Source organism: Globicephala melas, chromosome 8 (genome assembly GCF_963455315.2).
Source record: "Globicephala melas chromosome 8, mGloMel1.2, whole genome shotgun sequence".
NCBI classification, from domain to species: Eukaryota; Metazoa; Chordata; class Mammalia; order Artiodactyla; family Delphinidae; genus Globicephala; species Globicephala melas.
Genome location: NC_083321.1, coordinates 15,927,648 through 15,951,165, shown reverse-complemented (window position 1 = coordinate 15,951,165; position 23,518 = coordinate 15,927,648). Strand labels below are relative to the sequence as shown.

At 38.6% G+C, this 23,518-nt stretch overlaps 1 protein-coding gene across 1 annotated transcript in view; it reads left to right on the top strand.

The window, feature by feature from the left end:
* Nucleotides 1-21,730, top strand: part of HSD17B12 (hydroxysteroid 17-beta dehydrogenase 12) — a 166,712-nt gene extending 144,982 nt beyond the window's left edge. The window contains exons 8-11 of the mRNA XM_030864638.2: nt 510-591; nt 2,222-2,287; nt 15,144-15,293; nt 15,552-21,730. Of these exons, the coding sequence (XP_030720498.1) occupies nt 510-591; nt 2,222-2,287; nt 15,144-15,293; nt 15,552-15,656 (403 nt within the window). The 3' untranslated portion in view covers nt 15,657-21,730. The remainder of the gene's footprint in view (nt 1-509; nt 592-2,221; nt 2,288-15,143; nt 15,294-15,551) is intronic.
* The last annotated feature ends 1,788 nt before the right edge of the window (nt 21,731-23,518 follow it).

The window sequence follows — 23,518 nt, the reverse complement described above, 5'->3', positions numbered from 1 at the left end:
ACATGCTCAGGACCGTGCAGAGTATTTTGAGGAAAAGTGTAAGATAAGGGCTCTGAGGTCTAGAAGCTTATGGTTTTTTTGAGGGAGAAGAATGTTTATACTCATAGAATGATTAAATATGACAGCATGATAGTATGTGGTGATATGCCAAATTAAAGGCATACAAGGAGTATGAGAGTGTTTTTAAGAGTAAGAATTCTTGGTGCTATGGCCAGAGAAGACCTCAGAGAATAGAAATCAACTGGAGGAGACTGAAGATCTAATCTGGTCATGCCCCTGATTACTAAGACTGAGAAATGAGCTAATTGCAAAGAAGAGCTATTTTTATTTGATTGAGTTATGCCTCTTTCACTGACCAAGCATGTCACGTGCTGATGAAAGGCAAGGAGAGATGTGTGTTAGAAAAACAGCCAGGATATTCTGTTTCAAATAATTAGATATCTAGATCTGTAATTTATAAACAATTATATATATGATTTCATTCTGTTTACTTGCATCTTCCTTTTTAGATCTAAAGGGGCAATTCTGAACATCTCCTCTGCCAGTGGCATGTACCCAGTTCCACTGTTGACCTTGTACTCTGCAACTAAGGTGAACAATTTTTTAGTAAATTGTGTCAGAAGAAGAATAACGAATACTTTTCAGTCTGAGAAATGGGCATGGAACTTTCTTGAAGTTCTAGCCTTAGCAGTTTTCAAATGGACGGAGAAGAAAAGGAAAATAGCCAACACTAGTTTCAGAGGAGCCAGAGCTGGAGATACACTGACTGGTATCAACAAATGAGGCACCAAGATCTCAGATCTGCAGATGCTTTTTTTCTCCCAGTAGTTTACTGGTTTTAAAATTGGTATTTGTGCTTCCCAACAGGGAGCTGGTCTGGGCCAGTTAGCTCAGCTGATCAGAACATAACATAAATGAGTCTAAGAATGGGGATTTGATTCATGAATGACTCAGCATACAGCTTAAGTGCCATGTCCACAGAGCTTAGAAGGATCGCAGCTAGTCAGCACATAGATACACAGTATGCACAAGATAGATGGGGGAGTGTGAGTTTTTGCCACATTCTTCAAAGTTCACAGATATTTATTGCCACTTCTGGAGTGAGACAAGAATTTTCCAGACCTCTCTGTAAGATGCCATAATTTTATACCACATCACCATTCACCTCTTCACGTTACTACTAGGACAGTAATTTAGAATGCATTTTGTACTGCCTGCAGGTCAGTAGCATCATTTTCAAATATGTTGTTGAAGCATAGGATACATCTCTGAAATAAAAATGACCATTGGGACGCTGAAATTAAACAAGCTTTTAGGGGAAAATGAACAAAATAAAATGCACAATAAGAACTTGCAATATGACAGGAAAGGAAAAGAGCAAAATGCCTGCCCTCTTTTTCACTTTGTCCCCTGGAAAAACTTAAAGTGACTACGCACTGTATTTTGAAAAAGCCTGGCTCTGCCCGCCCCCAGCCCTGCAATCTGCTTGCTTTCTATATATCTGAAACATGCAGTAGGCATGTTTAAAATGAACACCATGTTTCTTGAAGTGACTGGTGAACTTCAACTTCTTCTTGCCTGTTCTGCTCCACGGACACAAGACTGTCACAAACTAGGACCTTAGTAGAGTCATCATTGATACTTTGCATTTCAAGCCTGAGGTTGTGTCCACCTTTGTAAAAAAATGGCACATTCTATTTTACAAATAGATTTAAAGTCGTTCTATTGGAAGAAGATGGGCTGTCACGTTCACCTCTACACTTCTTGGATCTTGCCATCCCAAAGGACCAAGAGGACGCTTGCTCTTTTCTTCTCTTTACTGACAACAAAATCCCCATAGAACAGACTTGAACAGAATTCATACTGTGTTTCTGTTTGAATGGCAAGTGGGGAGGAGGAATGCATCCTTTGTTATATAATAAGACGTTCCTTCTCGGAAAGTCATTTTCTGAAAAAAGAAAAGATAAGAGCCTTTTCCAGTTAAATCAGAATTTGATCTGGATATTATATTTGGTAAGAGAACACTTAATTTAGTGGCAGATAAAGAAAACTTGAGGTTTTGAAGGTTTTTTTTTTAAGGTCTCTTCTGCATTTGAAATGAAAAGAATGATTAGAAACTATACTGTTAAATGGTTAGTTGATTATTTTTGTTTCCATGGCTACAGATCAGGCAGATTGATGTAATATGTGTGTTTGTGTTCTCACTCCCACCCCCTCCCAGGCTTTTGTAGATTTCTTCTCTAGATGCCTCCATGAAGAATATAAGAGCAAGGGCATCTTTGTGCAGGTGAGTGGAGTTTGTTTCAGTTAAGTATCCCTGTTTTTGTGTGGTTTCCACAGCAACTGTTGCTGTCTTGGCAACGAAAGAAAATCACATTCCTAAGTAAGTGAATGTGACGTTAGCACACCATTGAAGACATGGTTTCTTTTCCTTTATGCACTTAAGTCTAGATTTTAAACAATTTACTAGAATTTTTAAGTGGTAATACCTAAAGTAGAACTATGCAGCATAAACAGTTGGTGCATAATAATTGTAAGTTCTTATCTTATTTTGAGAGAATTAGACTGTCAATATCTCTCAGCTGCCAGGTATGCAAGGAGTGCCATGACTATTCCAAAGCCTCTGTCTAATAATCACAAGAGAGGAGAGAGCTGAATAAAACTGAGTTTTACTAGCACGAGGATGACTGCATACAACAGGATGATATAGGTGTGGTAGTGATCTTTTACTTTTTTTTAATTGTGGTAAAATATACATCACCGAAAACACCATTTAAATCACTTTTAATTATGCAGTTCAGTGGCATTCAGTACATTGACATTGTTGTGCACCCATTACTACCTTACATCTCCAGGACTTTTTTTCATCCTCCAAAACTGAAACTCTATTCATTAAACAATAACTTTCCATTTCCCCTCCCCCCAGCCCCTGACAACCACATTCTACTTTCTGTCTCTGAATTTGACCACACTAGGTACTTCATGTGAGTGGAATCCTACAGTATTTGTCTTTTTGTGACTGGCTTATTTCACTTAGTGTAATGTCTTCAAGCTTCATGCACGTTATAGGATGTGTCAGAATTTCCTTCATAATCCCGTTGCGTGTATATACCACATTGTGTTTATGCATTCATCTGTCGATGGACATTTGGGAGGCTTCCACCACTTGGCTGCTGTGAATAATGCTGCTATGAACATGGGTGTACACCTATCTTTTTGAGACCCTGCTTTCAATTCTTTTGGATATGTACCCAGAAATGGAATTGCTGGATCATATGATAATTCTTTTTGTTTGTTTTGAAGAATCGCCTTACTGTTTTCCATAGTAGCTGCCCTATTTTACGTTCCTACCAGCAATGCGTAAGGGTTCCAATTTCTTCACATCCTCAGCGATACTCGTTATTTTCTTTTTGTTTGTTTGTGTTTTATAGTAGCCATCGTTATGAGTGTGAAGTGGTATCACATTGTGGTTTTGATTTGGAGTTGCATTTCCTCAGTGATTAGTGAGGTTGAGCATCTTTTCAAGTGTTTACTGGCCATTTGGCTATTTTCTTTGGAGAAATGTCTATTGAAGTTCTTTGCCCATTTTTTCATTGGGTTGCTTGCTTTTTATTTTTGAATTGTAGGAGTTCTTGATATAGTCTAGATATTAACCCTTTATTAGGTATATGATTTGCAAATATTTTCTCCCTCTTCGTGGGTTACCTTTTCACTCTGTGGATAGTGTCCTTTGATGCTCAAAAGTTTTAAATTTTGATGTAGTCCAATTTATCTATTTTTTGTTTTTGTTGCCTGTGCTTTTGGTGTCATATCCCAGAAATCATTGCCAAATCAAATGCCATGAGGCTTTTCCCCTGTTTTAAAAAAAAATTTTATTGAAGTATAGTTGATTGTCCCCCCCCATGTTTTCTTTCAAGAGTTTTATAGTTTTAGCTCTTACATTTAGGCCTTTGATCCATTTGACTTAATTTTTATAGAGACCTTTGATTTTATTACGTAGCTAACAGATACAATGCTGTGAAACTACAGTGCAAAATACAAGAGGAAGCAAATGTAGAGGTTTTTATGGGTGTCAGTCTCAAATCAGTTGTTGCTCAACACAAAGAAATAATGGTTCACAGTATTTCCATGATTAGGCACATTTTTTAACAATGTCTTGGGAGAGGTTGCAATTCTTACCCCTTTCCTGCTCCTGTCCACGACCTGCCCCCACCTCTTCACACATCCAGTGTTCATTATGGCTTTTAATTCTGTGAGCCTAGTATTTTCCTTTTTGCACCCTGAAGCCTCAAATGATCAATCATAATAATAATAGGTAATATTTGAGGGGATGCTTTTCAGGAACAATGCTGCGCACTTCATATGTATCCATGTATTTCATTGCATCTCATAATGATCTTATAAGATGGTGTTGATCATCATCATCTTTAAGTTTATGGAAGTTGGGGTTCAGAGAGGTTAAGCCACTTGCTCATGTTGAACTGGACTCAAGTCCAGGTCTGTTTGGCACCAAAGCCTTTGTTCTTAACCACTGGGCTACTTGCTCCAGGCCTTCAGGACAGCACTGAAGACTTATTGGATCTATCTGCTTAGGCAGCCACGAACCAGAAGGTGCTGGGCTGCTTAGTTCCACTTCCTCCCTTATATCTTTAGGGTAAATGTTTCCTCGTCTTCCAGGGTCCGTTTAGAGCCTGCTTCCCCTCAGTCCTTACCTGAGGTCTCCCCCAAGGGATCCTTCAATGTCATAGCCCTTTGGTGTCATTCCGATTTGCAGCTCCACATAAATACAGGGTACCCTGGGGAGGACAGGGTTTTCAAGAATCTTGAATTTTATACGGAGCTACCATACGCTCCCTTTTCCCGCTTCCTTGACACCAGTCACTTTAATGCTAATAGTTTGAACCTGCTACGTAGCATGTGTTATATTTTGGTAACAGGAAATCGGTAAAGCACTCGGGAGGTCAGGCATCGTGTGCCACACAATGTGCCATTTTCTCATTCTGATGAATCTATTATATTCACGCTATTAACTTAACAATTTTTAAACACTACTGAGAGCAAGCAGGAATCTTAAAGGTCCATTGGTGGGTGACCCAGAGTCAGCGTGACCAGAAGCTGCAAGTGTTTCAGTGACAAAGGGAGTCTTAGGCCTTGTGAGTATAGATGATCAATTTCTCAAATTCCGTGAACAGACAAGACTGTTTCGTCTCTCACTTTCAGGTCTGGTTTCCCTCAAAGATCTTTTCTGCATATGGTCTGCCTATTGATCTGCTGTGACTAACAGCTACTACAAAAGCACATTAGCATTTGTTTTCTGAAATATTTTACTTTGACTAATTTTTATTTTTTCCTAATAATGAATTACAAATGATGTAATTTCATTGATCATTCTCTTCCTTCATAGGAATTCATTCATGGTTTAAACTTAGAATGAATTTGGTGAAAAAACAAAAACTGAAATGTTTGTGAGGAAAAATACAGTTGTTATTTCTGTGTGAACACGTCAAACTCTGAAGTAGAAGAGAATCTCATATTAATTCTGACCAAAGGGATTAAAGAAAAAAAAATCTGGTCTAAATGAAGCTCAGTGAAAAAATTATTGGTTTTTCTCTGGTGGTATGTTGTGTCTGCACGTTTTTTTGGACTAGGAGTATTTATCAGCTAGTTTTCCCTTCCACTCCATCCCACATACTGTTTCATGGGTGATCTTATTAAAAACAAGTCAGATGACGTTGCTTTCCTTCAGTGTCCTCCAGTGGCCAGCCGTCATGTTGAGGATTGAATTCAGACCCCACGAGGCCATTGCCTCTTGCCATTCCATCACGCCACCCTGCGTGCCGACCAGAGCGGACACTGTAGTGTCCAGTGCATGCTCTGCCCTCTGCGGTGCCCCTGACTGGCTCCTCTGCCGGCACGCCTTTGCCCTCACTCCTCTGCAAGTCTCCTCTCCACATCTCCTCCCTGCCCCACTCGCACCGGAGCCTGCAGCCCCCGCCCGTCTTTCAGGGCTTCAGCCTCATTTCACCTGCCCTGGGAAACCTTATCTTGGCCGCTGGGCCCTTGTGGTTACACCTTCCCTTCTGCTCTCTTACTCCTTATTATATACCTCTGCCTGATACTCTCTGGCCCAGGACTCCCCCCACTCCAGTGTATTCTTGAGCACAGGCTTTTTATCGTGTTTGTCTCTGTGTTGCTAATGGCACGTGTAATGTGGGGCATACCAGAGACCTGCCATTTGCTGGCATCACAGAGGACCCTGGCTATGCGTGGCCATGCTTGGTGGTACACAGTCCTCTGTTTTTAAGGCCTTTTGAGCTTCTCCTGTGGCTCCCATATGCCTCTGGTCTTGAATTTTCAAACTCTGTATCTAGAGGATTTCCAAGCTAATGCTATGATGCCAAAATTCAGTTTCTTCTAATCTTTGGAAGGCAGGTGCTCTTTTTAGGTCTACCTCCATGTGAAGATGCAACAGATTGCTCTTTTGGGAGAGGAAGAGGGTATGGTTTTCAAATCCCAGCTCGTCTTATATTAATTCCTTGTTAATATTTTTTTCTTTGCTTTTTTTCTCTCCCCATCTTTCCCTCAACTTCTTTCCTGTAATTTTTTAAGAGCATTTAAAATTTTCTTCATGAATTCAGATTTGCTAATATATAAGCATTTCCTGGAAACACAAATAAATAGTAGTAACAACATGTGATATAAACGTCCTAGAGGTGAATTTTGACTCTGTTGATGTTTGAATAGCGGATAAGAAGTACATTCTTGTAAATCTTATGGAAAGTGTGCTCTGTTGGTGAGAATGATCTGTTCTCATTCTTACCCTATAACTAAAACCCAATCAAAATTATGCCTCTTTCAAAGGGCCAAATCCAAAGTGCTCTGACTGGCTAGTTGGTGGGCCCCATTACCAGGCTCTGTCTCTTAATACTAAGCAAGTAAGAAATAGCTGAAACTAAGATGACATCCTAAAACTATACTCCTTGAACTCTTATTCTGTAAAACTTTCACAGGCCACCTTGTTTCTTTTAAACTTTTTATTTGGAAATAATTTCAAATCTATAGAAATCTTGTAAAAATAAGAATAGTACAAAGTACACCCCAGTACTCTTTACACAGATTCACTTATTGTTAACATTTTACTCCATTTGTTTTATCATTGGGAAGTGAGTTGCATATATCATGTTTCTTTACCTCCAAATCCTTTGGCGTGTATTTCCAAAGAATAAGGATATCCTTATAAATAATCACAATGTAGTTACCAACTTTAGAATTAACATTGATGTAGTGTTTTCATCTGACCTACCATCTGTATTCTAATTTCTGACCTCATAGTATTCTCTTTTTTTTTTGGCCACACTGCACGGGTTGTGGGATCTCAGTTCCCTGACCAGGGATTGAACCCGGCCCACAGCAGTGAAAGCCCAGAATCCTAACCACTAGCCCACCAGGGAACTCCCCCTCATAGTATTCTTTATAGCATTTTTTACCCTCCTGTAAAGAATTCAGTCTAGGACCAGGTATTATATAGTTCTCCTGTCTCTTTAGTTTCCTTTAATCTGGGATACATCCATAGCCTTTCTTTGTCTTTTATGACATTAACATTTTTGAAGAGGACAGTACTCCTCTGCTCTTTTTAATCACACATTTCTCACTTGGGGTTTCTCTGATGCTTCCTCATGGTTAGATTCAGGTTATGCTTCCCTGGCCAAAATGACATATGTGACATCGTGTCCTTCTCAGGGCATCACATCCAGAGACACATGATATCCATCTGCCCCTTATTGCTGATGTTGATTTCGACCCCTCAGTCAAGGGGTTACCCAGTTTCTCTGCTGTAGCGTTACTGTTTTTTTCCCTTGCGCTAATAAGCAGTCTGTGGGGAGACACTTTGAAAACCATGCAGATGTCCTGCCCCCTCTCACAGTTTCCCCTAGATTTAGCATCCAGCAATGAATGACTCTTCACAAACCTGCCTTATGAAGAGCTTTTTGATGCTAAAGAATTCATGAAGCCCTGGATATTTACCCATTTCAAAGTAAGAAGTCTTAGCTCCCTCAGTCCAGGCTGTGGTTTTATGCAGACCACATTGATTACTGGTGTGCTTAGAGGTGGTGAGGAAAGGATGCTGAGCCTAGAGTCAGCAGACCAAGGTTTTAGTTCTGTTATCACCCCTCCGTGGTCTAACCCACAGAAAGCTGCTTCATTACCTTGAGACCCGGCCTCCCCCTCTAGCACGTGGGGACACGTGATAATGCATATATAAATAAAACATGGGAAACTCTGAAACATGAGCATGAAGTAAGGAAAGAAACTTGCATTTATTGACTATCTACAATATGCCCCATGTCTTCACCTATTTTGTTATCTCATTTAAGATAGATGTTAACCTAGTCCCATTTTACAGACAGAAAGCCAAGAATCGATAGGAATCATGTAACTTGCCTAAGGTCAGTGAGTGCCTGCCACTGGCCAGCTCTTCAGCCAGGCAGGGAGGAAACAAGTGAGTAAGACATGGTTCTGACCTCAGGGCACCCACAGAGAGAGCCAGATATTTAAACACATTACGTCGACAAGGGATAGTAAGTCCAAAACCAGAGTTGTATATTTTGTTCCACGTTTCTTCAGTCAAGAAATACTGAGCGGGGACTACTAGGGCGCTGGGGATGCAATAGCAAAAAGACAGACGAAGTCCCTGCTGTGGCAGAGTTTATATTTAGTGGGAAGGAGACAGACAATAGCAAGCAGACGAACGCATGAATGTGATTATTTTACATAGTGATCCGCTCTGTGAAGGACCTAAAGGAGGCTGCTGTGTTGGGTAATGTGGGGAGGTATGGGGAATTTAACCATCTGGATTGACCGTGAGGGTTTGAATAACGCCGTGATCTGTGCTCTTTCTGCCGTGCCCTCCTGCTTCTCCCCGGGGTGTTACTCTGCACCATAGTTTTCTTCCTTGGAGCTGCGAAGCCAGGTCTCTGGAAGTGCTGTCAACAAGGAGATCATTTGCTAACTGAAACCATCGCATGAGGTTTAGTTTGCCTGACCTTTTACCACAGGAAAGGTGAGGTCACAGGTGGAGACCCCCCCCCAGACCCAGAGAAGGTGGGTGTAGGTTTCAGCCGGTCTGGCCTGAAAACGAAGGGGGCTTCTCACTCTTAGCACAAAGATTACAAAAGAATATTTACCATAATGCAGAAATTCTTTGGGCCCCGTTCTCTTAAAGTCCTATCTTCCAGTGCTTTGTTGCTTTTTGGTGATGAGAGTTGGTGGTTTTGCTAATTCGGTTAAAAATGTAGTTTTTAGTCAGAATAAATTTAGAAAACAAATCGGACAAATTGAGATGAGGGAGCAAACAAAATTCCAGTTTATTTTGTTAATGAAAGAAGATATTCCTCGTTTGTATTTTGTTAAAACATTTTTTCGCTTAGAGTAATCATACAGATCTACTGGGCTTCAAAGAGCTAGATAGCTAAACACAGAAAAATTCGCATCGGGACTGAAAACATAAGTCCTCATCCATCTTTCTTGTTAATTGCCAAGGACAATAAAAGAAGGTAATGGCCTGTGTCTTTAGTGCAAATGGAGTCTAAATACAGAGAACTATAAAGCAACAGAAAGATTCTCACAGGAAATATTCATACCTAGTCAGCTGCACCAGCTTTGAGAAATGGCTGAAGAGTAGTAAAATTAGTCCTGTTGGGATCATTGGACCCAGACCGCTTCCAACTAGGTGAATCCTCATTTTTGTCAGTGATAATGGCTTTTTTCCTTGGCCTTTTACAGCAGTGTTATACCACAGGAACTAAAAACCTGAGATGTCCTTTAGTCCTTCAAACCACATTAAATCTGTATCCAGAAAGGACTCAGATATCCAGCTGGTTACCACAGTCATTTTCTATAGAAAATGGTGTTCTTACCCCTCTTACAGGATATAAAAACTCAGCCAAGTTTTTTCTTTCTATATCCATTCTGAAAATTATAAATACTAGAAAACTTAGAAAAGAATTCTAATACATACCAGAGTTTAAATCTCACACTCTTTAACTGACAATTTTTTTTCAATCCTCATAGTAATAGAATAGGGAAGATGCTATATCCCCCAAGGAAGAAAATAAAGCTGAGTATTTTGCTCACAATCTCACGACTAGTAAGTGGTCAAGTGGAATTTGAATCCAAGTCTGTGATTTCAAAGCTGAAGCTTTCTCCCCACCCCCCGTATCCAGCTTATTCTTTCTCTTACACCGCAGATTCAGTCCATCAGGGAATCTCACTGACTGTAGTTGACCCTTTAAACACATCCACTGTCTGACCGCTTCTCATGACTGCCACCGTGATCTCTTGCCCTGGACCTTTTGCAGCATCTTCCTATGTGGCCTCCCTACTCCCACCTTGATAATAGCCCCACCCCCACCCCCCCACCCCAGTCTGTGATCTCTTTAAAGCATAATCCAGGTCATCTTACTCCTCTGCTGAAAACTCTCCTGTGGCTTTTCATCTCTTTCAGAGTAAAACCAAGAGTTCTTGTGACCCACCGTGTTCTGACTGCAGATGTTCCACATTAGCGTGTGCCCCCCTACACACACCCCGCTATTTCTCTGGCCTCCTTGCAGTACTCAAACCCTCTGAGCACACTCACACCTCAGGCCCTTTGCACTTGCTCTTCTTTCAGTCTAAGGCTCTTTATCCAGGTATCTTTTTGGCTTGCTCTCTCCCTTCATTGAGATCTTTGCTTATATGTGACCATATCACATACATGTCACCGTTATCCCAGAGGCCTTTCTTGATCACCTGCAGGAACAGCCTCCATCACCTCCACCCTTTACTCAGGTTTATTTTTCTTCTTCCTTTTTATCATCACCTGCCAATATTGTAGACATTCTTTTAACCATTTGTTTGTAGGCTGTGTGCACCAGCCCCCCTTTCCCCCCACTAAAATGTAAGCTCAGTAAGATCAGGGACTTTGTCCTTGTCCATAACTGTATTCCGAGTGCCTAAAACAGTGTTCTAGTAGGCGCTCAGGAAAGACTTGTTAAATACATGCTGTTTTGTGAGCTAACACTGTTTTCCCTTTTGTCCTTTGAATGTTAACATACGAATTCCACATATGTGGAGGCAGGTCATTTGTAAGATTATCAGCCAGCCAGTGTCGATCAAGGATTTTTTTGTGTAGAGCACAACATTTTAACTCCTTCATTTTGGGCTTAAGTGCTAAGGTTTATACTTAATGTTACTGTGGGGCCTTTGCTCATTGCCATGTTATCAGGGATCTCTGTTCCATCAGAATGATTCCTTTTTCCTAACATTTTCTAGTAAGGCCAAGGGTTTCTACCAATGAGATAATCAAGGGCCCTTTTGTGGAAATGCTCATCTTGTGGTCTGCAAGTGAAATAATACAAACTCCAAAACTAGGCTCTATGCATACAGTTATTCAGATCCTGAAATGGAGGATGAATATACAGACTGAAGGAGAAAAGATTCCCTGAAATGCTTCATAGGAGCCTCAGCCTCTGCCTTAAGAATATGTGCTGACTTCACTGGTGAACTTAGTGCTCAGAAAAGGCAGATTATACCCCGTCTTGAGAATTCCGTGTTGTGTAAATAGACTGGAGCCTGGCGTTCTCTGGACCCGTGTTTCCCAAAGCATGGGTGTGAGTTGTCCTGGTCATTTTTAAATTTGAGAAGGCATACTTAGTACACAGATGACAGCATGAAGGATGTGCTGCTACATGAAGTTAGAAGGTTCAGTGTTTGATTCTTGAATATCTGCCATGCAGCCCTGGGCATCCATCTTTCTCTTGTTCTGTGACATTAAGTTGTAATAACCTTCTTGTTCCTGAATCGAGGCCCCCTAAACTGTTCCCTAAAGACCAGATACCTCAGCAAGCTACTCAGTGGGTGAGAAAAAAAGATACCAAGTTTGTTTTCAGGGATCTTTTCAATAGGCTGAGCAAGGACAAAAAAGCTTTGTTTTATGGGCTGGTTAATTATTTTCAGTTTGGGATTCTAAGTGCAAAGACCAGGGTACTTGCCTGCATGGGCAGCTGTCAAGGTTCACGCTGTTTCCGAGCTGGCAATATTTATAGTGGCAAATTGTTGAGCATAAGAAACTTTTAAAAATTGGTTCTGCCCAAAATACTCCCTATGAAAGTATGGGTATCTTCTTAACCTGTTCACTGTAATGTTTCCCTGCGTAGACCAGAAAAGTGGATTCATTATCATTTATTGGGTTTTTGTTTAACTGTTTAATGATGTACCTAGATGACATTTTGACATATAAGATAAAGATATTTCTTTAAAAAAAAAGATATTTCTTTATTTTTACATAACTTGAAATTCTCCTTCTTTTAAAATTCTGAGTAACTAAGACCTGTAAACTAAGACTTTGTTTAGATAGATAACCTTGCTTAAGCTCTAGAATATCTAAAATTGTGGTTTAAACTCTCATGCTACATTGTCAACTTCCTCCTGTCATTACTTTTCTGGGCAGCAGCAGTAGAAAGGGACCCCAGTACTATATTCAGTGCTGTCCATAATGAAGTGTTCTGTTGCTAATTCATTCAGTAGATCGTCTTAGCACTCCTACTACATACTAGGCAATGGCAGTGGCTAAGCACTGGCAATATAATGGTGAACAAGACTGTGTCGTCACAGAGCTTATGCTCTAGAAATCGATACTGTCGGTGATTGGATCTCGTTTTCTGTACTTAAGTTTAGCCTTCCTTCTGCCACTGCTTCACACATTTCCACTGTTTGAACCGTGCCGGCTGAACTACTGCCGTTCCATGAGAACATCCTGCTCTGTCTCCTTGTCTTTGCCCCTGCTGTTCCCATTACAAAATGTTCTTCCCTTATGTGTTTACCTGGCAAATTCCTCCACATTATTAAGACTTAGCTCAAAAGTTATTTCATCTCTGAATCCTTTCCATCCTCTGCTAGGCCATGTTAACTGCTTTGATTTTAAACTGTAGAAATAAATACCCTTTCCAGAATAGAATGTACATGCGTCTGTTGTCCCCACCTCAAGAGCCAGGACCTTCTCGACTAGCTGGATGGTTTAGCTGAATGATGAGTTTGTTAACTTGTGGCACCATCAAGTGGTTCAGCCAAGCAGTGCGACTTCATTCTTCTGCAAAATCAGAACAGTCTGATTTGTGCCACATAGAGAGGGAGGGGGGATTAGAATACCTAATTATGTAATTGGAAGGTGTAATGAGTGGACCACCTTTATGTTGAGAAGCTCAATACTGTACAGTACTCTTGGCAGGCTTGTGATCAATATATGGGAAGGTTTTTGTTTTTGTTTTAATCTTTATTTTTTTTTGTAGCCAGGAAACCTGGGTCATAGAGGTGTGATGGGGTTTGCTTACGGCCCTTCACTGTTGGAGTCAGAGTATATGCAAACACTCTCTTTGCTTTGTTTGCTGCTCAGCTTGAACAAACTTTTCTTTCCCTACCCATTGGCAGAGCCTCATGAGCTCTGCATTTCATGTTGTACGTTAGTCTGGGATCTCTCTTTGGTTTGTGCTCTCATATACTGGATCCTTGCAGCAACGTGGGTTTAAAAATAAAGACCTGCTGGACAAAAAAAAAAAAAAAAAAGAATTGCTTTTTAAGTGAGGAATAACTGTAGAGTAATAATTCCAATACACAAATTCTCAAAACCAAAAGTCACCTAATCAAAGTTGGCCCAGGTATTGAAGTACTTTGGGGAAGTTACTTTACTTCGTGTGGGTTTGTGGCTGCAGGGACTAAGAAGGAGAAAGTTGGAGAGTAACAGTGGTTAGGCCCTTGGGTTCATGGTTCTAACAGGTGGGCTGGAGTTTCAGCTCACCTGTTAAGGAGGGTGACTCATACTTGGGAATGGGAAAAATACAAAATAAAACAAAAGAGATATGGGAACTGCCCAGCTCTTGGCAGGAAGAAAATCTATAGTTTGGAGTACATCTCAATTTTATTTCTGCCTTTAGTAATGAAGTTTTTGATTTTGACCACCATGTGTTGAAACAGATCCTCTTCCTTAATAGAAGTTTCATTGTAATTTATACCCCTTCCTTTCATACATGTCAGATAAACAGAATACATTCACTCCTTGGTGTACAACCATGCCCAAGTAATTTCAAACTACAGAAGGAACCGCTTGTGTCATGACTCAGGAGTCGTTGTAATAGGGTTTCCTTGCATTCTGTGTTGAAGCATATCCAAAATATAGCAAGCATAAGAAATAAGGAAACAGCTCCCCTAACCTAAAAGGTAATGTCCAGCTTTGCATCCCACACCACTTCTGTGAAGCGTCTGTTAGTTACCCAAGCTGTTTCCATACTGTTATCCCGTCTCCCCCCAACAAAGAAAAAAGAAAAGAGTGGTGGTCCTATCTTATCAATAGCAAAGTTTATAAAACTCAGAAGCAGAATGGTAAGAAACTAGGGAAGAAAAGTGGTAGCCCAAAGCTAACATGAAATGTTTATTTTAGAGGGACCAAAACTGATAGAACAAGCTTAATAACCATAAAGTATGGAGGAAATTATTATTATCTCTTTAGGGGCATAAAATGTCAAAAATCTCCTATGTGGTCGTTCTGTAACTATATTGTTTAGTCAGAGTAGAAAGCACCCGGCCCCAAATCTCTGCTCTCTAGATTTGTTTAATGCCTTCTTTTTAAAGACTGAAAAAGGTATGTTTCTGCTTATCTTTAATACTTTCTCTAGTCTCAAACTCTGTTGTATTGACAGACTGTATTTTTTTGCAGTATGCAGGCCTCTCACTGTTGTGGCCTCTCCCGTTGCGGAGCACAGGCTCCGGACGCACAGGCTCACGGGCCCAGCCGCTCCGCGGCATGTGGGATCTTCCCAGACCGGGACACGAACCCATGTCCCCTGCGTCAGCAGGCGGACTCTCAACCACTGCGCCACCAGGGAAGCCCAACAGATTGTTTTTATACAACTTGTTTTATGCTATCGTTTGTTCTATCAAGGTAGCTCTTAGATAGCTGCTTCTCTTTTGCTTCTCTCTCTCTAAAGATACAAACTTTAGAGTTTTTCAGAATGTTTCTGCCACTAAGAGCAATCAAACATCAGTGTGAATTGAGTTTGTGGCCTTCCTAATCAGTGGCATGTTTTTTTTGGGGGGGTATGTTGCCATTCTAGAGTGTCCTGCCCTACTTTGTAGCTACGAAACTGGCTAAAATTCGAAAGCCAACTTTGGATAAGCCCTCTTCAGAGACGTTTGTGAAGTCTGCCATTAAAACTGTCGGCGTGCAATCCCGAACCAACGGATACCTGATCCATTCTCTTATGGTATGTAGATTTTTAAGTTCCAGATTAGTACTTTGGTTTGGGGTTTTCTTTCCCATCGAGTCACAAAATAGTATGTGGTATATTAGCATATATACATTGTCTAGACTTACTAGCAAGGCATCTGTTTTCAACGTACACCCAAGAACTCTAAAATCTACCTATAAATAAAACAACAATATAGTAAAACATAAGATCATATGTTTCAAATGAGTTCAAATTGTAAGCCTTAATTGCATATCTCCCCATTTCTTTCCCTAGGCCTCAGTAATCTCAAGCCTGCCTTCCTGGTTGTATTTTAAATTGACCATGAATTTAGGCAACTCCACCCGGGCTCGCTATCTGAAGAAAATTAAGAAGAACTAAGCATTGGTAACTGTGTTGAGTAACTTGACCAGATGTTCCAGCCTAGGCATGTTTGCTGCAAGGGGCCCACCATCTCCAAATCTTCAGTTGTCATGTTAATTAACAGTTACTGATAAAGCTAAATGTCATAATTGAGAGGAAAGCAGAGTTGCTTTCAGGAGTTCCTGACATATATTCTGGATGCTACCAGGAGTTATTTTGAAATGTAACATAAATGCCCCTATCAAATAGATACAGAACTAACATTAGCAAGAACTGCTTACTAGGAAGGAACAATTATAACAAATCACTGAATGATAGAGTCAGATGTAAGGCTTAAGATTTCATCTGGTCCAAAATGCCAGTGATGATTATGCTTGTATTTTCTCTGAAACGTACTTTAAAAAGTAACGGCCAGCTATCCTTTTTTGTTTTGAACACTTTGAGGGAGTGGGGGTTAATTGATTTACTTATGGGAAGACACACTGCAATTTGCATAGCACTCTGTAAGGTTTTCTAAAAGTATGTCTTGGTTTGTACATTTATATGGAACTTTCCTTTCTCAAGGGTAGCTAATGACGTAAAAATAGTGATGAAACACAGAGTTATTTTTGACACATGCCCACTAAAATATGCTTTCCTCTAATACGTATGCCTTCTCAGTTTAAATGTATGTAAATACTGAATGCTATATGGTATGATTTATAAAGGTAAATGGGCCAAAATGTACATTGATGGGCAGCTCCATCAGTGCCACTAAAACTCTGACCCAGCAAGGTGGCCTGCTTGGACCCCAGCTTCTTTGTTTCTGCACTGCACCAATACTGCTCACATATGTGACACCAGGCTACTCTTAGAACAATGATGATATTAGAGTAGTGGCATTATACTTTTAAATAGGTACCCTATAGATATTGATACAATTAGTTTTAATAAAAGATGTTATAACCATGGTGTTGATTGAAAATATATTCCTTTGGTGCTTGAAATTAAGCCCATTTTTGCACTGGTTTAATATAAATTAAGACTTACTTTTATTCTGCTACATAACTTGTTTGGGAAACTTGCTAAGAAATTAATTCAATGTTGCGAAACATGCAACACAGAAGGTAGGTCTTTACCTAGGCTATGGTTCCCAGGCTCTGAGATTTAAGCATCAGGAAATCTGCAGATAAATAAATAAAATTTTTAATTGGGGTATTTAAGTGTTTCTAGCTTTTAAACTTGCCAGCTAAGGACATAAAACAAAAACAGAAAAACCCAAATTACCATCTGCTATTGGCATTATTATATAAAAGAAAAGACATTTTAGCATCCCCAAAATAGGAAGAACATAATCTCAGAATAAAGAATAAATTTAGCTTTACGAAAAACACATTGCCTTTCTCTCTCTCTCATTTTGTTGTAGAAATGGTGAAATCACAATGACCTGGGCAATATATTATTTGCTTTCACACATTTGTTGGTTAATTGTTGTGGTGGTGGTTTTTGCTGGACAGTTGGTAGAGAGGGGGAGGGATTGGTTTGCAAGTATACAAAATAATTCGCCTTTTATCCCATCTAGAAAATAGCTGTAATCTGGCTAGGAAATCCCCTTAGCAAGCTCAAAACTTCTGAGCTGTGGCTTTGACTGCTTCAGCTCAGCAAGTATCCTCTTGTATTCAACACTCAAGGTTGAAAATGATAACATGAAAATCTATGTTTCCAGGCACATGAAAGAAAAATTATACTAAAAGAGAAACCAATGTTCTCAAAAACCTTCAAAATAGTGAAGCAAAATTTTTAGACTTAACTTTATATTGACTTGATTTTATAGTCTGATGTGTGCTAGATAAGGTTTGAACTCAAAGAGCAGAGTAGAAGATTAGTATTGATGATTACTGTAGAATCAGCTCTCCTCACAACATAGAAAACTGGGTTTTAATTTTTTGTTCTTTCATTGTCCTTTCAGTACAATAGCATGGGGGAGGGAGGCCAGGAGAGGAATTGCCCTGCACACAGAATGATGTGTGCCATTTTGATTTGTCCTTATGTCAGGCCCATGTGCACTGGCAATAAATAAAGATGATATTGGTCTCCGTTTCCTCAAATGTGGTCCTGCCCCAAAGAGATGAATTCTGAGTTCTCACTTGATATTTATCGCATCAAAATACAATAGAAGTGAACTTTATATAGAGTGAACATCAATGCCAATACCAATACGAATGGTGCTGATTCAGTGTAAAAGAGGAGATTTACTGTGATAATAATACCTTATGAGAATGAAATGAGCTTAAGTAGTACTATAATTTCTGAAGTCTGTTGATACCAAAAATTACCTGATATTTTGGTGGTCCTGGATTTTGCTACTTTGCTCTGTAGTTTACCAGTATCAAAACAAATGATCAAAGGTTTTTATTTAATATGTTAGAAACTAATTAATTAAATTTTAAGGACTCACTACTTTGTGACATTCCAATATTTTTAGATTAGCATATTTGTTACTCCTGATGCAAAACATATAAGTATAGACAGAATTAAATTTCCCTTGTGGAAATGTAATTCTTTCTATTGAGATTTATATGGAAACATCTAGAAATGGAACACTGTCTAGCATGAACACAAACTTAATAGATGAAAAAAATTTTAATGTGATAAACAGCATAGTACAACTTTGACCACTCTCCTTTACCTGTGTCACTGAAAAGCAAGCAAAATGGGTACTACAAAAGGTAATCCCAAAAGGATGTAAACCCAGCTTGTCTTCCCTGTTATAAAAGTTTCTAGACAAACTGTTGTGTGCGTTTATTGAATGCCAACCATGTCCATTTACGCTTCTGGATGCTGGAGAAACTACAATGAACAAAGCAGATAAAAAATTCTTAACCCCAGTTGAGTTTACACTTGAACAGGATGTGGGGCGGGGGAGGGACCTGGGGGGGGAGCAAATGAGGGACAGGTAATAAACAAAAGGAATAATAATAATATGCTGTGGGGAAAAATGAAACAGGGTAAGTAGGATGGGGAATCAATGTTTGTTGGGGTAGGGGTGGGAGGCTTGTGACATTAAATAAGGTACTCATGGCAGACCCAGAGAGAGGTGGCATTGAAGCCATCTTGCGCAAGACCTTTACCTCCCTGGGGGAAGAGCATTTCAGGCAGACCAGCCTGTGCAGAGAGCCCAAGGAGAGAGCATACCTGGTATGTTCCAAGAATAGCTAGGAGTACATACATATTGAAGCACATACTAGGTGAGCTATTTCTGGAAGAGTTCAGAGATCTTGCTTTAGTTTAGTTATGACTTTCTAGTATTAAATCACCTTTACATTCTTGATCTTATTTCACTATCTTTATTTACTGTGGAATTCAGTTTGCTGGTATTGTAGTTAGAATTTCTGCATCTATATTTAAGAAATGAGCTTGCAGTCTTTCTCATACTTGTCTGGTTTTCATATCAAGATTATAACTTCATTAAATGAGCTGGGGAGTGCTACCTGTTTTATTTACTGTGCTCTAGAAGAATCTGTAAAAGATTGGGGCAGACTTTCCTTTGAAAACTTATAAAACAGTCTGGTCCTAGTATTTATTTGTGGCAAGATTTTCAACTACTTATTATGTTGCTTTAAAAATAATAAGACTACTCAGCGTTTCTATTTTTTCTCGATTCAATTTTGAAAAAAAAGTTTTGTTCTAAGCATATACTCATTGTTTCCCCCAAATTTATTAGCATAAAGTAACTTGAGGAATTTTCTTATTTTTTAAACCTCTGCTAGATATATATACCTATTTCCTTTCCCAGTATTGTGTCTTCTCACTTTCTTTTCCTTGACCATTTTGCCAGAAGTTTGTCTATTTTATTAGTTTTTAAAGAACCAACTTTTGGCTTTGTTGAACCTCTCTGCCTTTTTCTTTTCATGCTCTCCTTCTTTCTGGAGGTTTATTCTGTTATTTTTCTTTCATAAATTGGACATTTAATTCATGTTCAATGTTTTTTTTTTACTCTGAAATAAACATCTAAGGCTCTAAGTTTATCTTTTACTACATCCCACAATTTGTGTGTTTGTGTGCACAAATATGTATGTACACAAATGTATTCTCAGTGCTAATATTAAAAATTTTAAATTGATTTCTATGAGCTATGAATTTTTTGTTTTTAAAAGCACAAATTTAAGTTTTTGTAAATGTATTTCCTTTAAAAAACATATTCGTGTCACCATTAATAAGACAACTTTATATTATGTGCATTCTGATATGATGGACTGAAGGTACAACGTCACTTACGTGGTATTCCTGGAAAAAATGTATAAACTGAACATAAGAAGAAATATTTTTTGGGCTTCCCTGGTGGTGCAGTGGTTAAGAATCCGCCTGCCAATGCAGGGGACATGGGTTTCAGCCCTGGTCTGGGAAGATCCCACATGCTGCACAGCAACTAAGCCCATGCGCCACAACTACTGAAGCCTGTGCGCCTAAAGCCCACGCACCGCAACAAAGAGTAGCCCCCGCTCGCTGCAACTAGAGAAAGCCCGCGCACAGCAGTGAAGACCCAATGCAGCCAAAATAAATATAAATAAAATAAAATTTATTAAAAATATATTTAAAAAAAACTAAATTGAAGGATATTCTACAAAATAACCAGCTTATACTTGTCAAAAGTTTCAGATTAAAGAAGACTAAAGAAATGTGACAAATAATGCAAAACACATGATCTTGGATTGGATCCTGGTTAAGAAAAATTTTTTTTTGCTATGAAGGACAATTTTGAGCCAATTTGTGAGATTTGAGTATAGATTAGATAACAGCATTGTATCGATGGTAATTTCCTGAATTTGATCATTGTACTGTAATTACTTTTAAAAAAGTTGTTTTTAAGGAAATACACACTAGACTATTTAGGGATAATGAGACATATATGCAACTTAAATTCAAAAGTTTCAGAAGTATGTATACAGAAAATGATAAAGCAAATGTGTTAATATGTTAACATTTGGAGAATCTAGGTGAAGGGTACATGGGAATTTGTGCTGTTTTGCAAATTTCCTGTATTTCTGAAGTTATTTCAAAATAAAAAGTTAAATCTTTTGTTACTAATTTCTAAATAATTGCATTGTAGTCAAAGAACATGTGAATATGACATAGCTTGGGCAGGTTATAACCTTTCTCCACCTCAGTTTTACCTTCTGAAAATGGGAATAATAATAGCTCCTATCTCATAGATTGTTGAGAGCATAAATTAATATTTTTAAAGTGCTCAGAATCCAGCACAGCATAAGGTAAATATATATATATGATATATATGAGATAAACAATGGTCCCCAAAGGTATCAAGTCCTAATCCCTGTACCTGTAAATGTTACCTTATATGGGAAAAGGCCCTTGCAAATGTGATTAAGTTAGGGATCTTGAGATGAGATTTTCTTAGGTTATCCAGATGGGTCCTAAATGGAATCACAATATTCTTAATAAGAGTGAAACAGAGAAAGATTACAGCCGGAAGAGGAGAAAGCAATGTGACCACAGAGGCAGAGACTGGAGTATTGCAGCCATAAGCCAAGGAATGCCATCAGCCACCAAAAGCTGTTGGGGGCCAGGAATGGATTCTCCCCTAGAGGTTCTGGAGGGTGCAGGGCTCAGCCAGCCAACACTTTGATTTGGACTAGTAACTGAATTTGGACTTCTGGCCCCCTGAACTGTGAGAGCATAGCCTTATTTTAAGCCACTGGGTTTGTTACAGCAGCAATAGGAAACTTATACAAATGTAAGCTTTTTATTATTACCTTTTCTTAGAAGTATTATTACCTTTTCTTAGAAGTTTTTTTGTGACATTTTATGTCTTGGTACAGCCAATTCCTTTTCATGTGCCATATTTGCTTAAGAAGAATGTTTATTTTCTAATTGTTATTTTTCTATATATGTCCTTTAAGTCATTTGTTAATTGTATGCAGATCTTCCATCTCTTTATTAACTTTTGTCTGCCTGACCTGTCAATAATTGAGAGAAGTGTTTTGAATTCTCACTGTAATGACGGATTTGTCAAATTCCCCTGTTTTATCATTTTTACTTTATACATTTTGAGGCTGTCTTTTTAGGCAAATAAAGTTTAGAATTATTTCTTCCTGGTGAGTTGAACTTTTTTTTGTCATGTACTGACATCCTTATTGCTAATGGTTTTTGCCTTAAAATATGTTTTCTGTGGTATCAACTTAGCTACCTTTGCTTTATTTTGGTTAGTATTTAGCAGTATATATTTTTCAATTCTTTTCCCTTCTATCTTTCTACATATTTGTGTCTCGTAAGCCAAATAAACCTGGATTGGGGGTGGGGGATTGTTTTTCAATTTGGTAATCTCTGCTTTTTACAGGCAAGTTTATTCCATTTACATTTATTATGATTCTTAAAACATGAAGACTTCTATCATGCTATTTTGTGCTATTTGTTTCTTTTATGCTTCTTCTCACTTTTTGATTGGCTCAATTTTTCTTTTTTTAAACTCCATTTCCCCCCGTACTAGTTTGGAAGTTTTACACTATATTTTCCTTGTCTTTACTCCTGAACATTTTCAGTGCATATGCAGTACAACTGAAAGTTGTCTGGAATCATAACCCCTTCTTTAATAATATACGGTCTTTAGAACATTATTATTCTGATCAACCCTTTCCTGACTTAACATGTTTTTGTGGACCAGTATTTTAATTTGTTTTTTTAACTCTATAAATTGTGTTTTCATTATTTTATACAAATATGGGCATAAAATAAATAACATGTTTATCACTTTGCACACCTCTTGCATCTCAGACCTTCCCTCTGGTGCATGTCATAGTTTAACTGGCACTATTTTTTCCCCTTTGTTGGTGGTATATTTAAAGTAATGGTGTGACTTAGAATTGATGGCATTTTAAAGTTCATGAAACACCTGATCATTCCACTGACTTCTGGCTTCCACTGTTAGTGTTCAGAAGTGTCAGTATGGCATTCTTCTGTAGGTGATACATCTCTGGCCAATTTAAAGACACCGTTTGACTTGTTCTTCAGTATTATGATAATGTATGCAAGTGTGGAATTTTGAAAATTTATCCTGCCTTGGTTTATACTGTGCTTCCTGTATCTAAGAATTCATGTCTTTTATCTTTCTGAAAAATCCTCATTGTCTCCATCTGCCTCTCATGTGTCATATCTTTATTCTGTCTCTTAACCTCTCGTTCATATTTTCCATACTTCTTGTCTCCCTGAGCTGCATGCTGCATAATTTCTTTACATCTACATTCCAGTTCTCTAATTCTTTCTTCATATATGTTTATCTGCTGTTAAAGCTATTCACTGCTATTTTAATTTCAGTTATATTTTTCATTTTAAAAAGTTCTTTTTAATTCTTGTTTAAATTTGCCTGGTCATTCATAGTTTCTTAGTGTGTGCTTATTTTAAAAATTCAGTTTTAAAAGTTAATGAAAGTATTTCATACATTGGTTTTTTACATTCCACATCTGGTGATTCTTCCATCTGAAATTCTTAGGAGTCTAAATCTATTTTTTATATTTTTGCTCTTAGCTGGATGTTTGTTTTCTTCTGTGTTTGATATTTTTATTTTGAAGTCTATTTGTTTGATTTTAATCTGGAGACGAATCCGGAGGGCTAAATTGGGATGTTCTGCAGAGATGAATGTTTTGTTTCTGTCTGTCAACGGCCTAGGCCCTCTACCGCGCGGCACCACTCTCTTTGAGGTACTTGACGATGCAGGAATCTCAGGCTTAGTTCTCTCACCTTGTAGTGATTCCAAGAGTTACTCTCCTCTTACTAATGCTGATTGGGCATTTCCCTCACTGATTTATTTTCCTTACTGCTCCCTGCTTCTAGCTCTGGTTTCAGTTTCTTACACTTTTTTCCCTTTTGGTTTGGTTTGTCTTCTG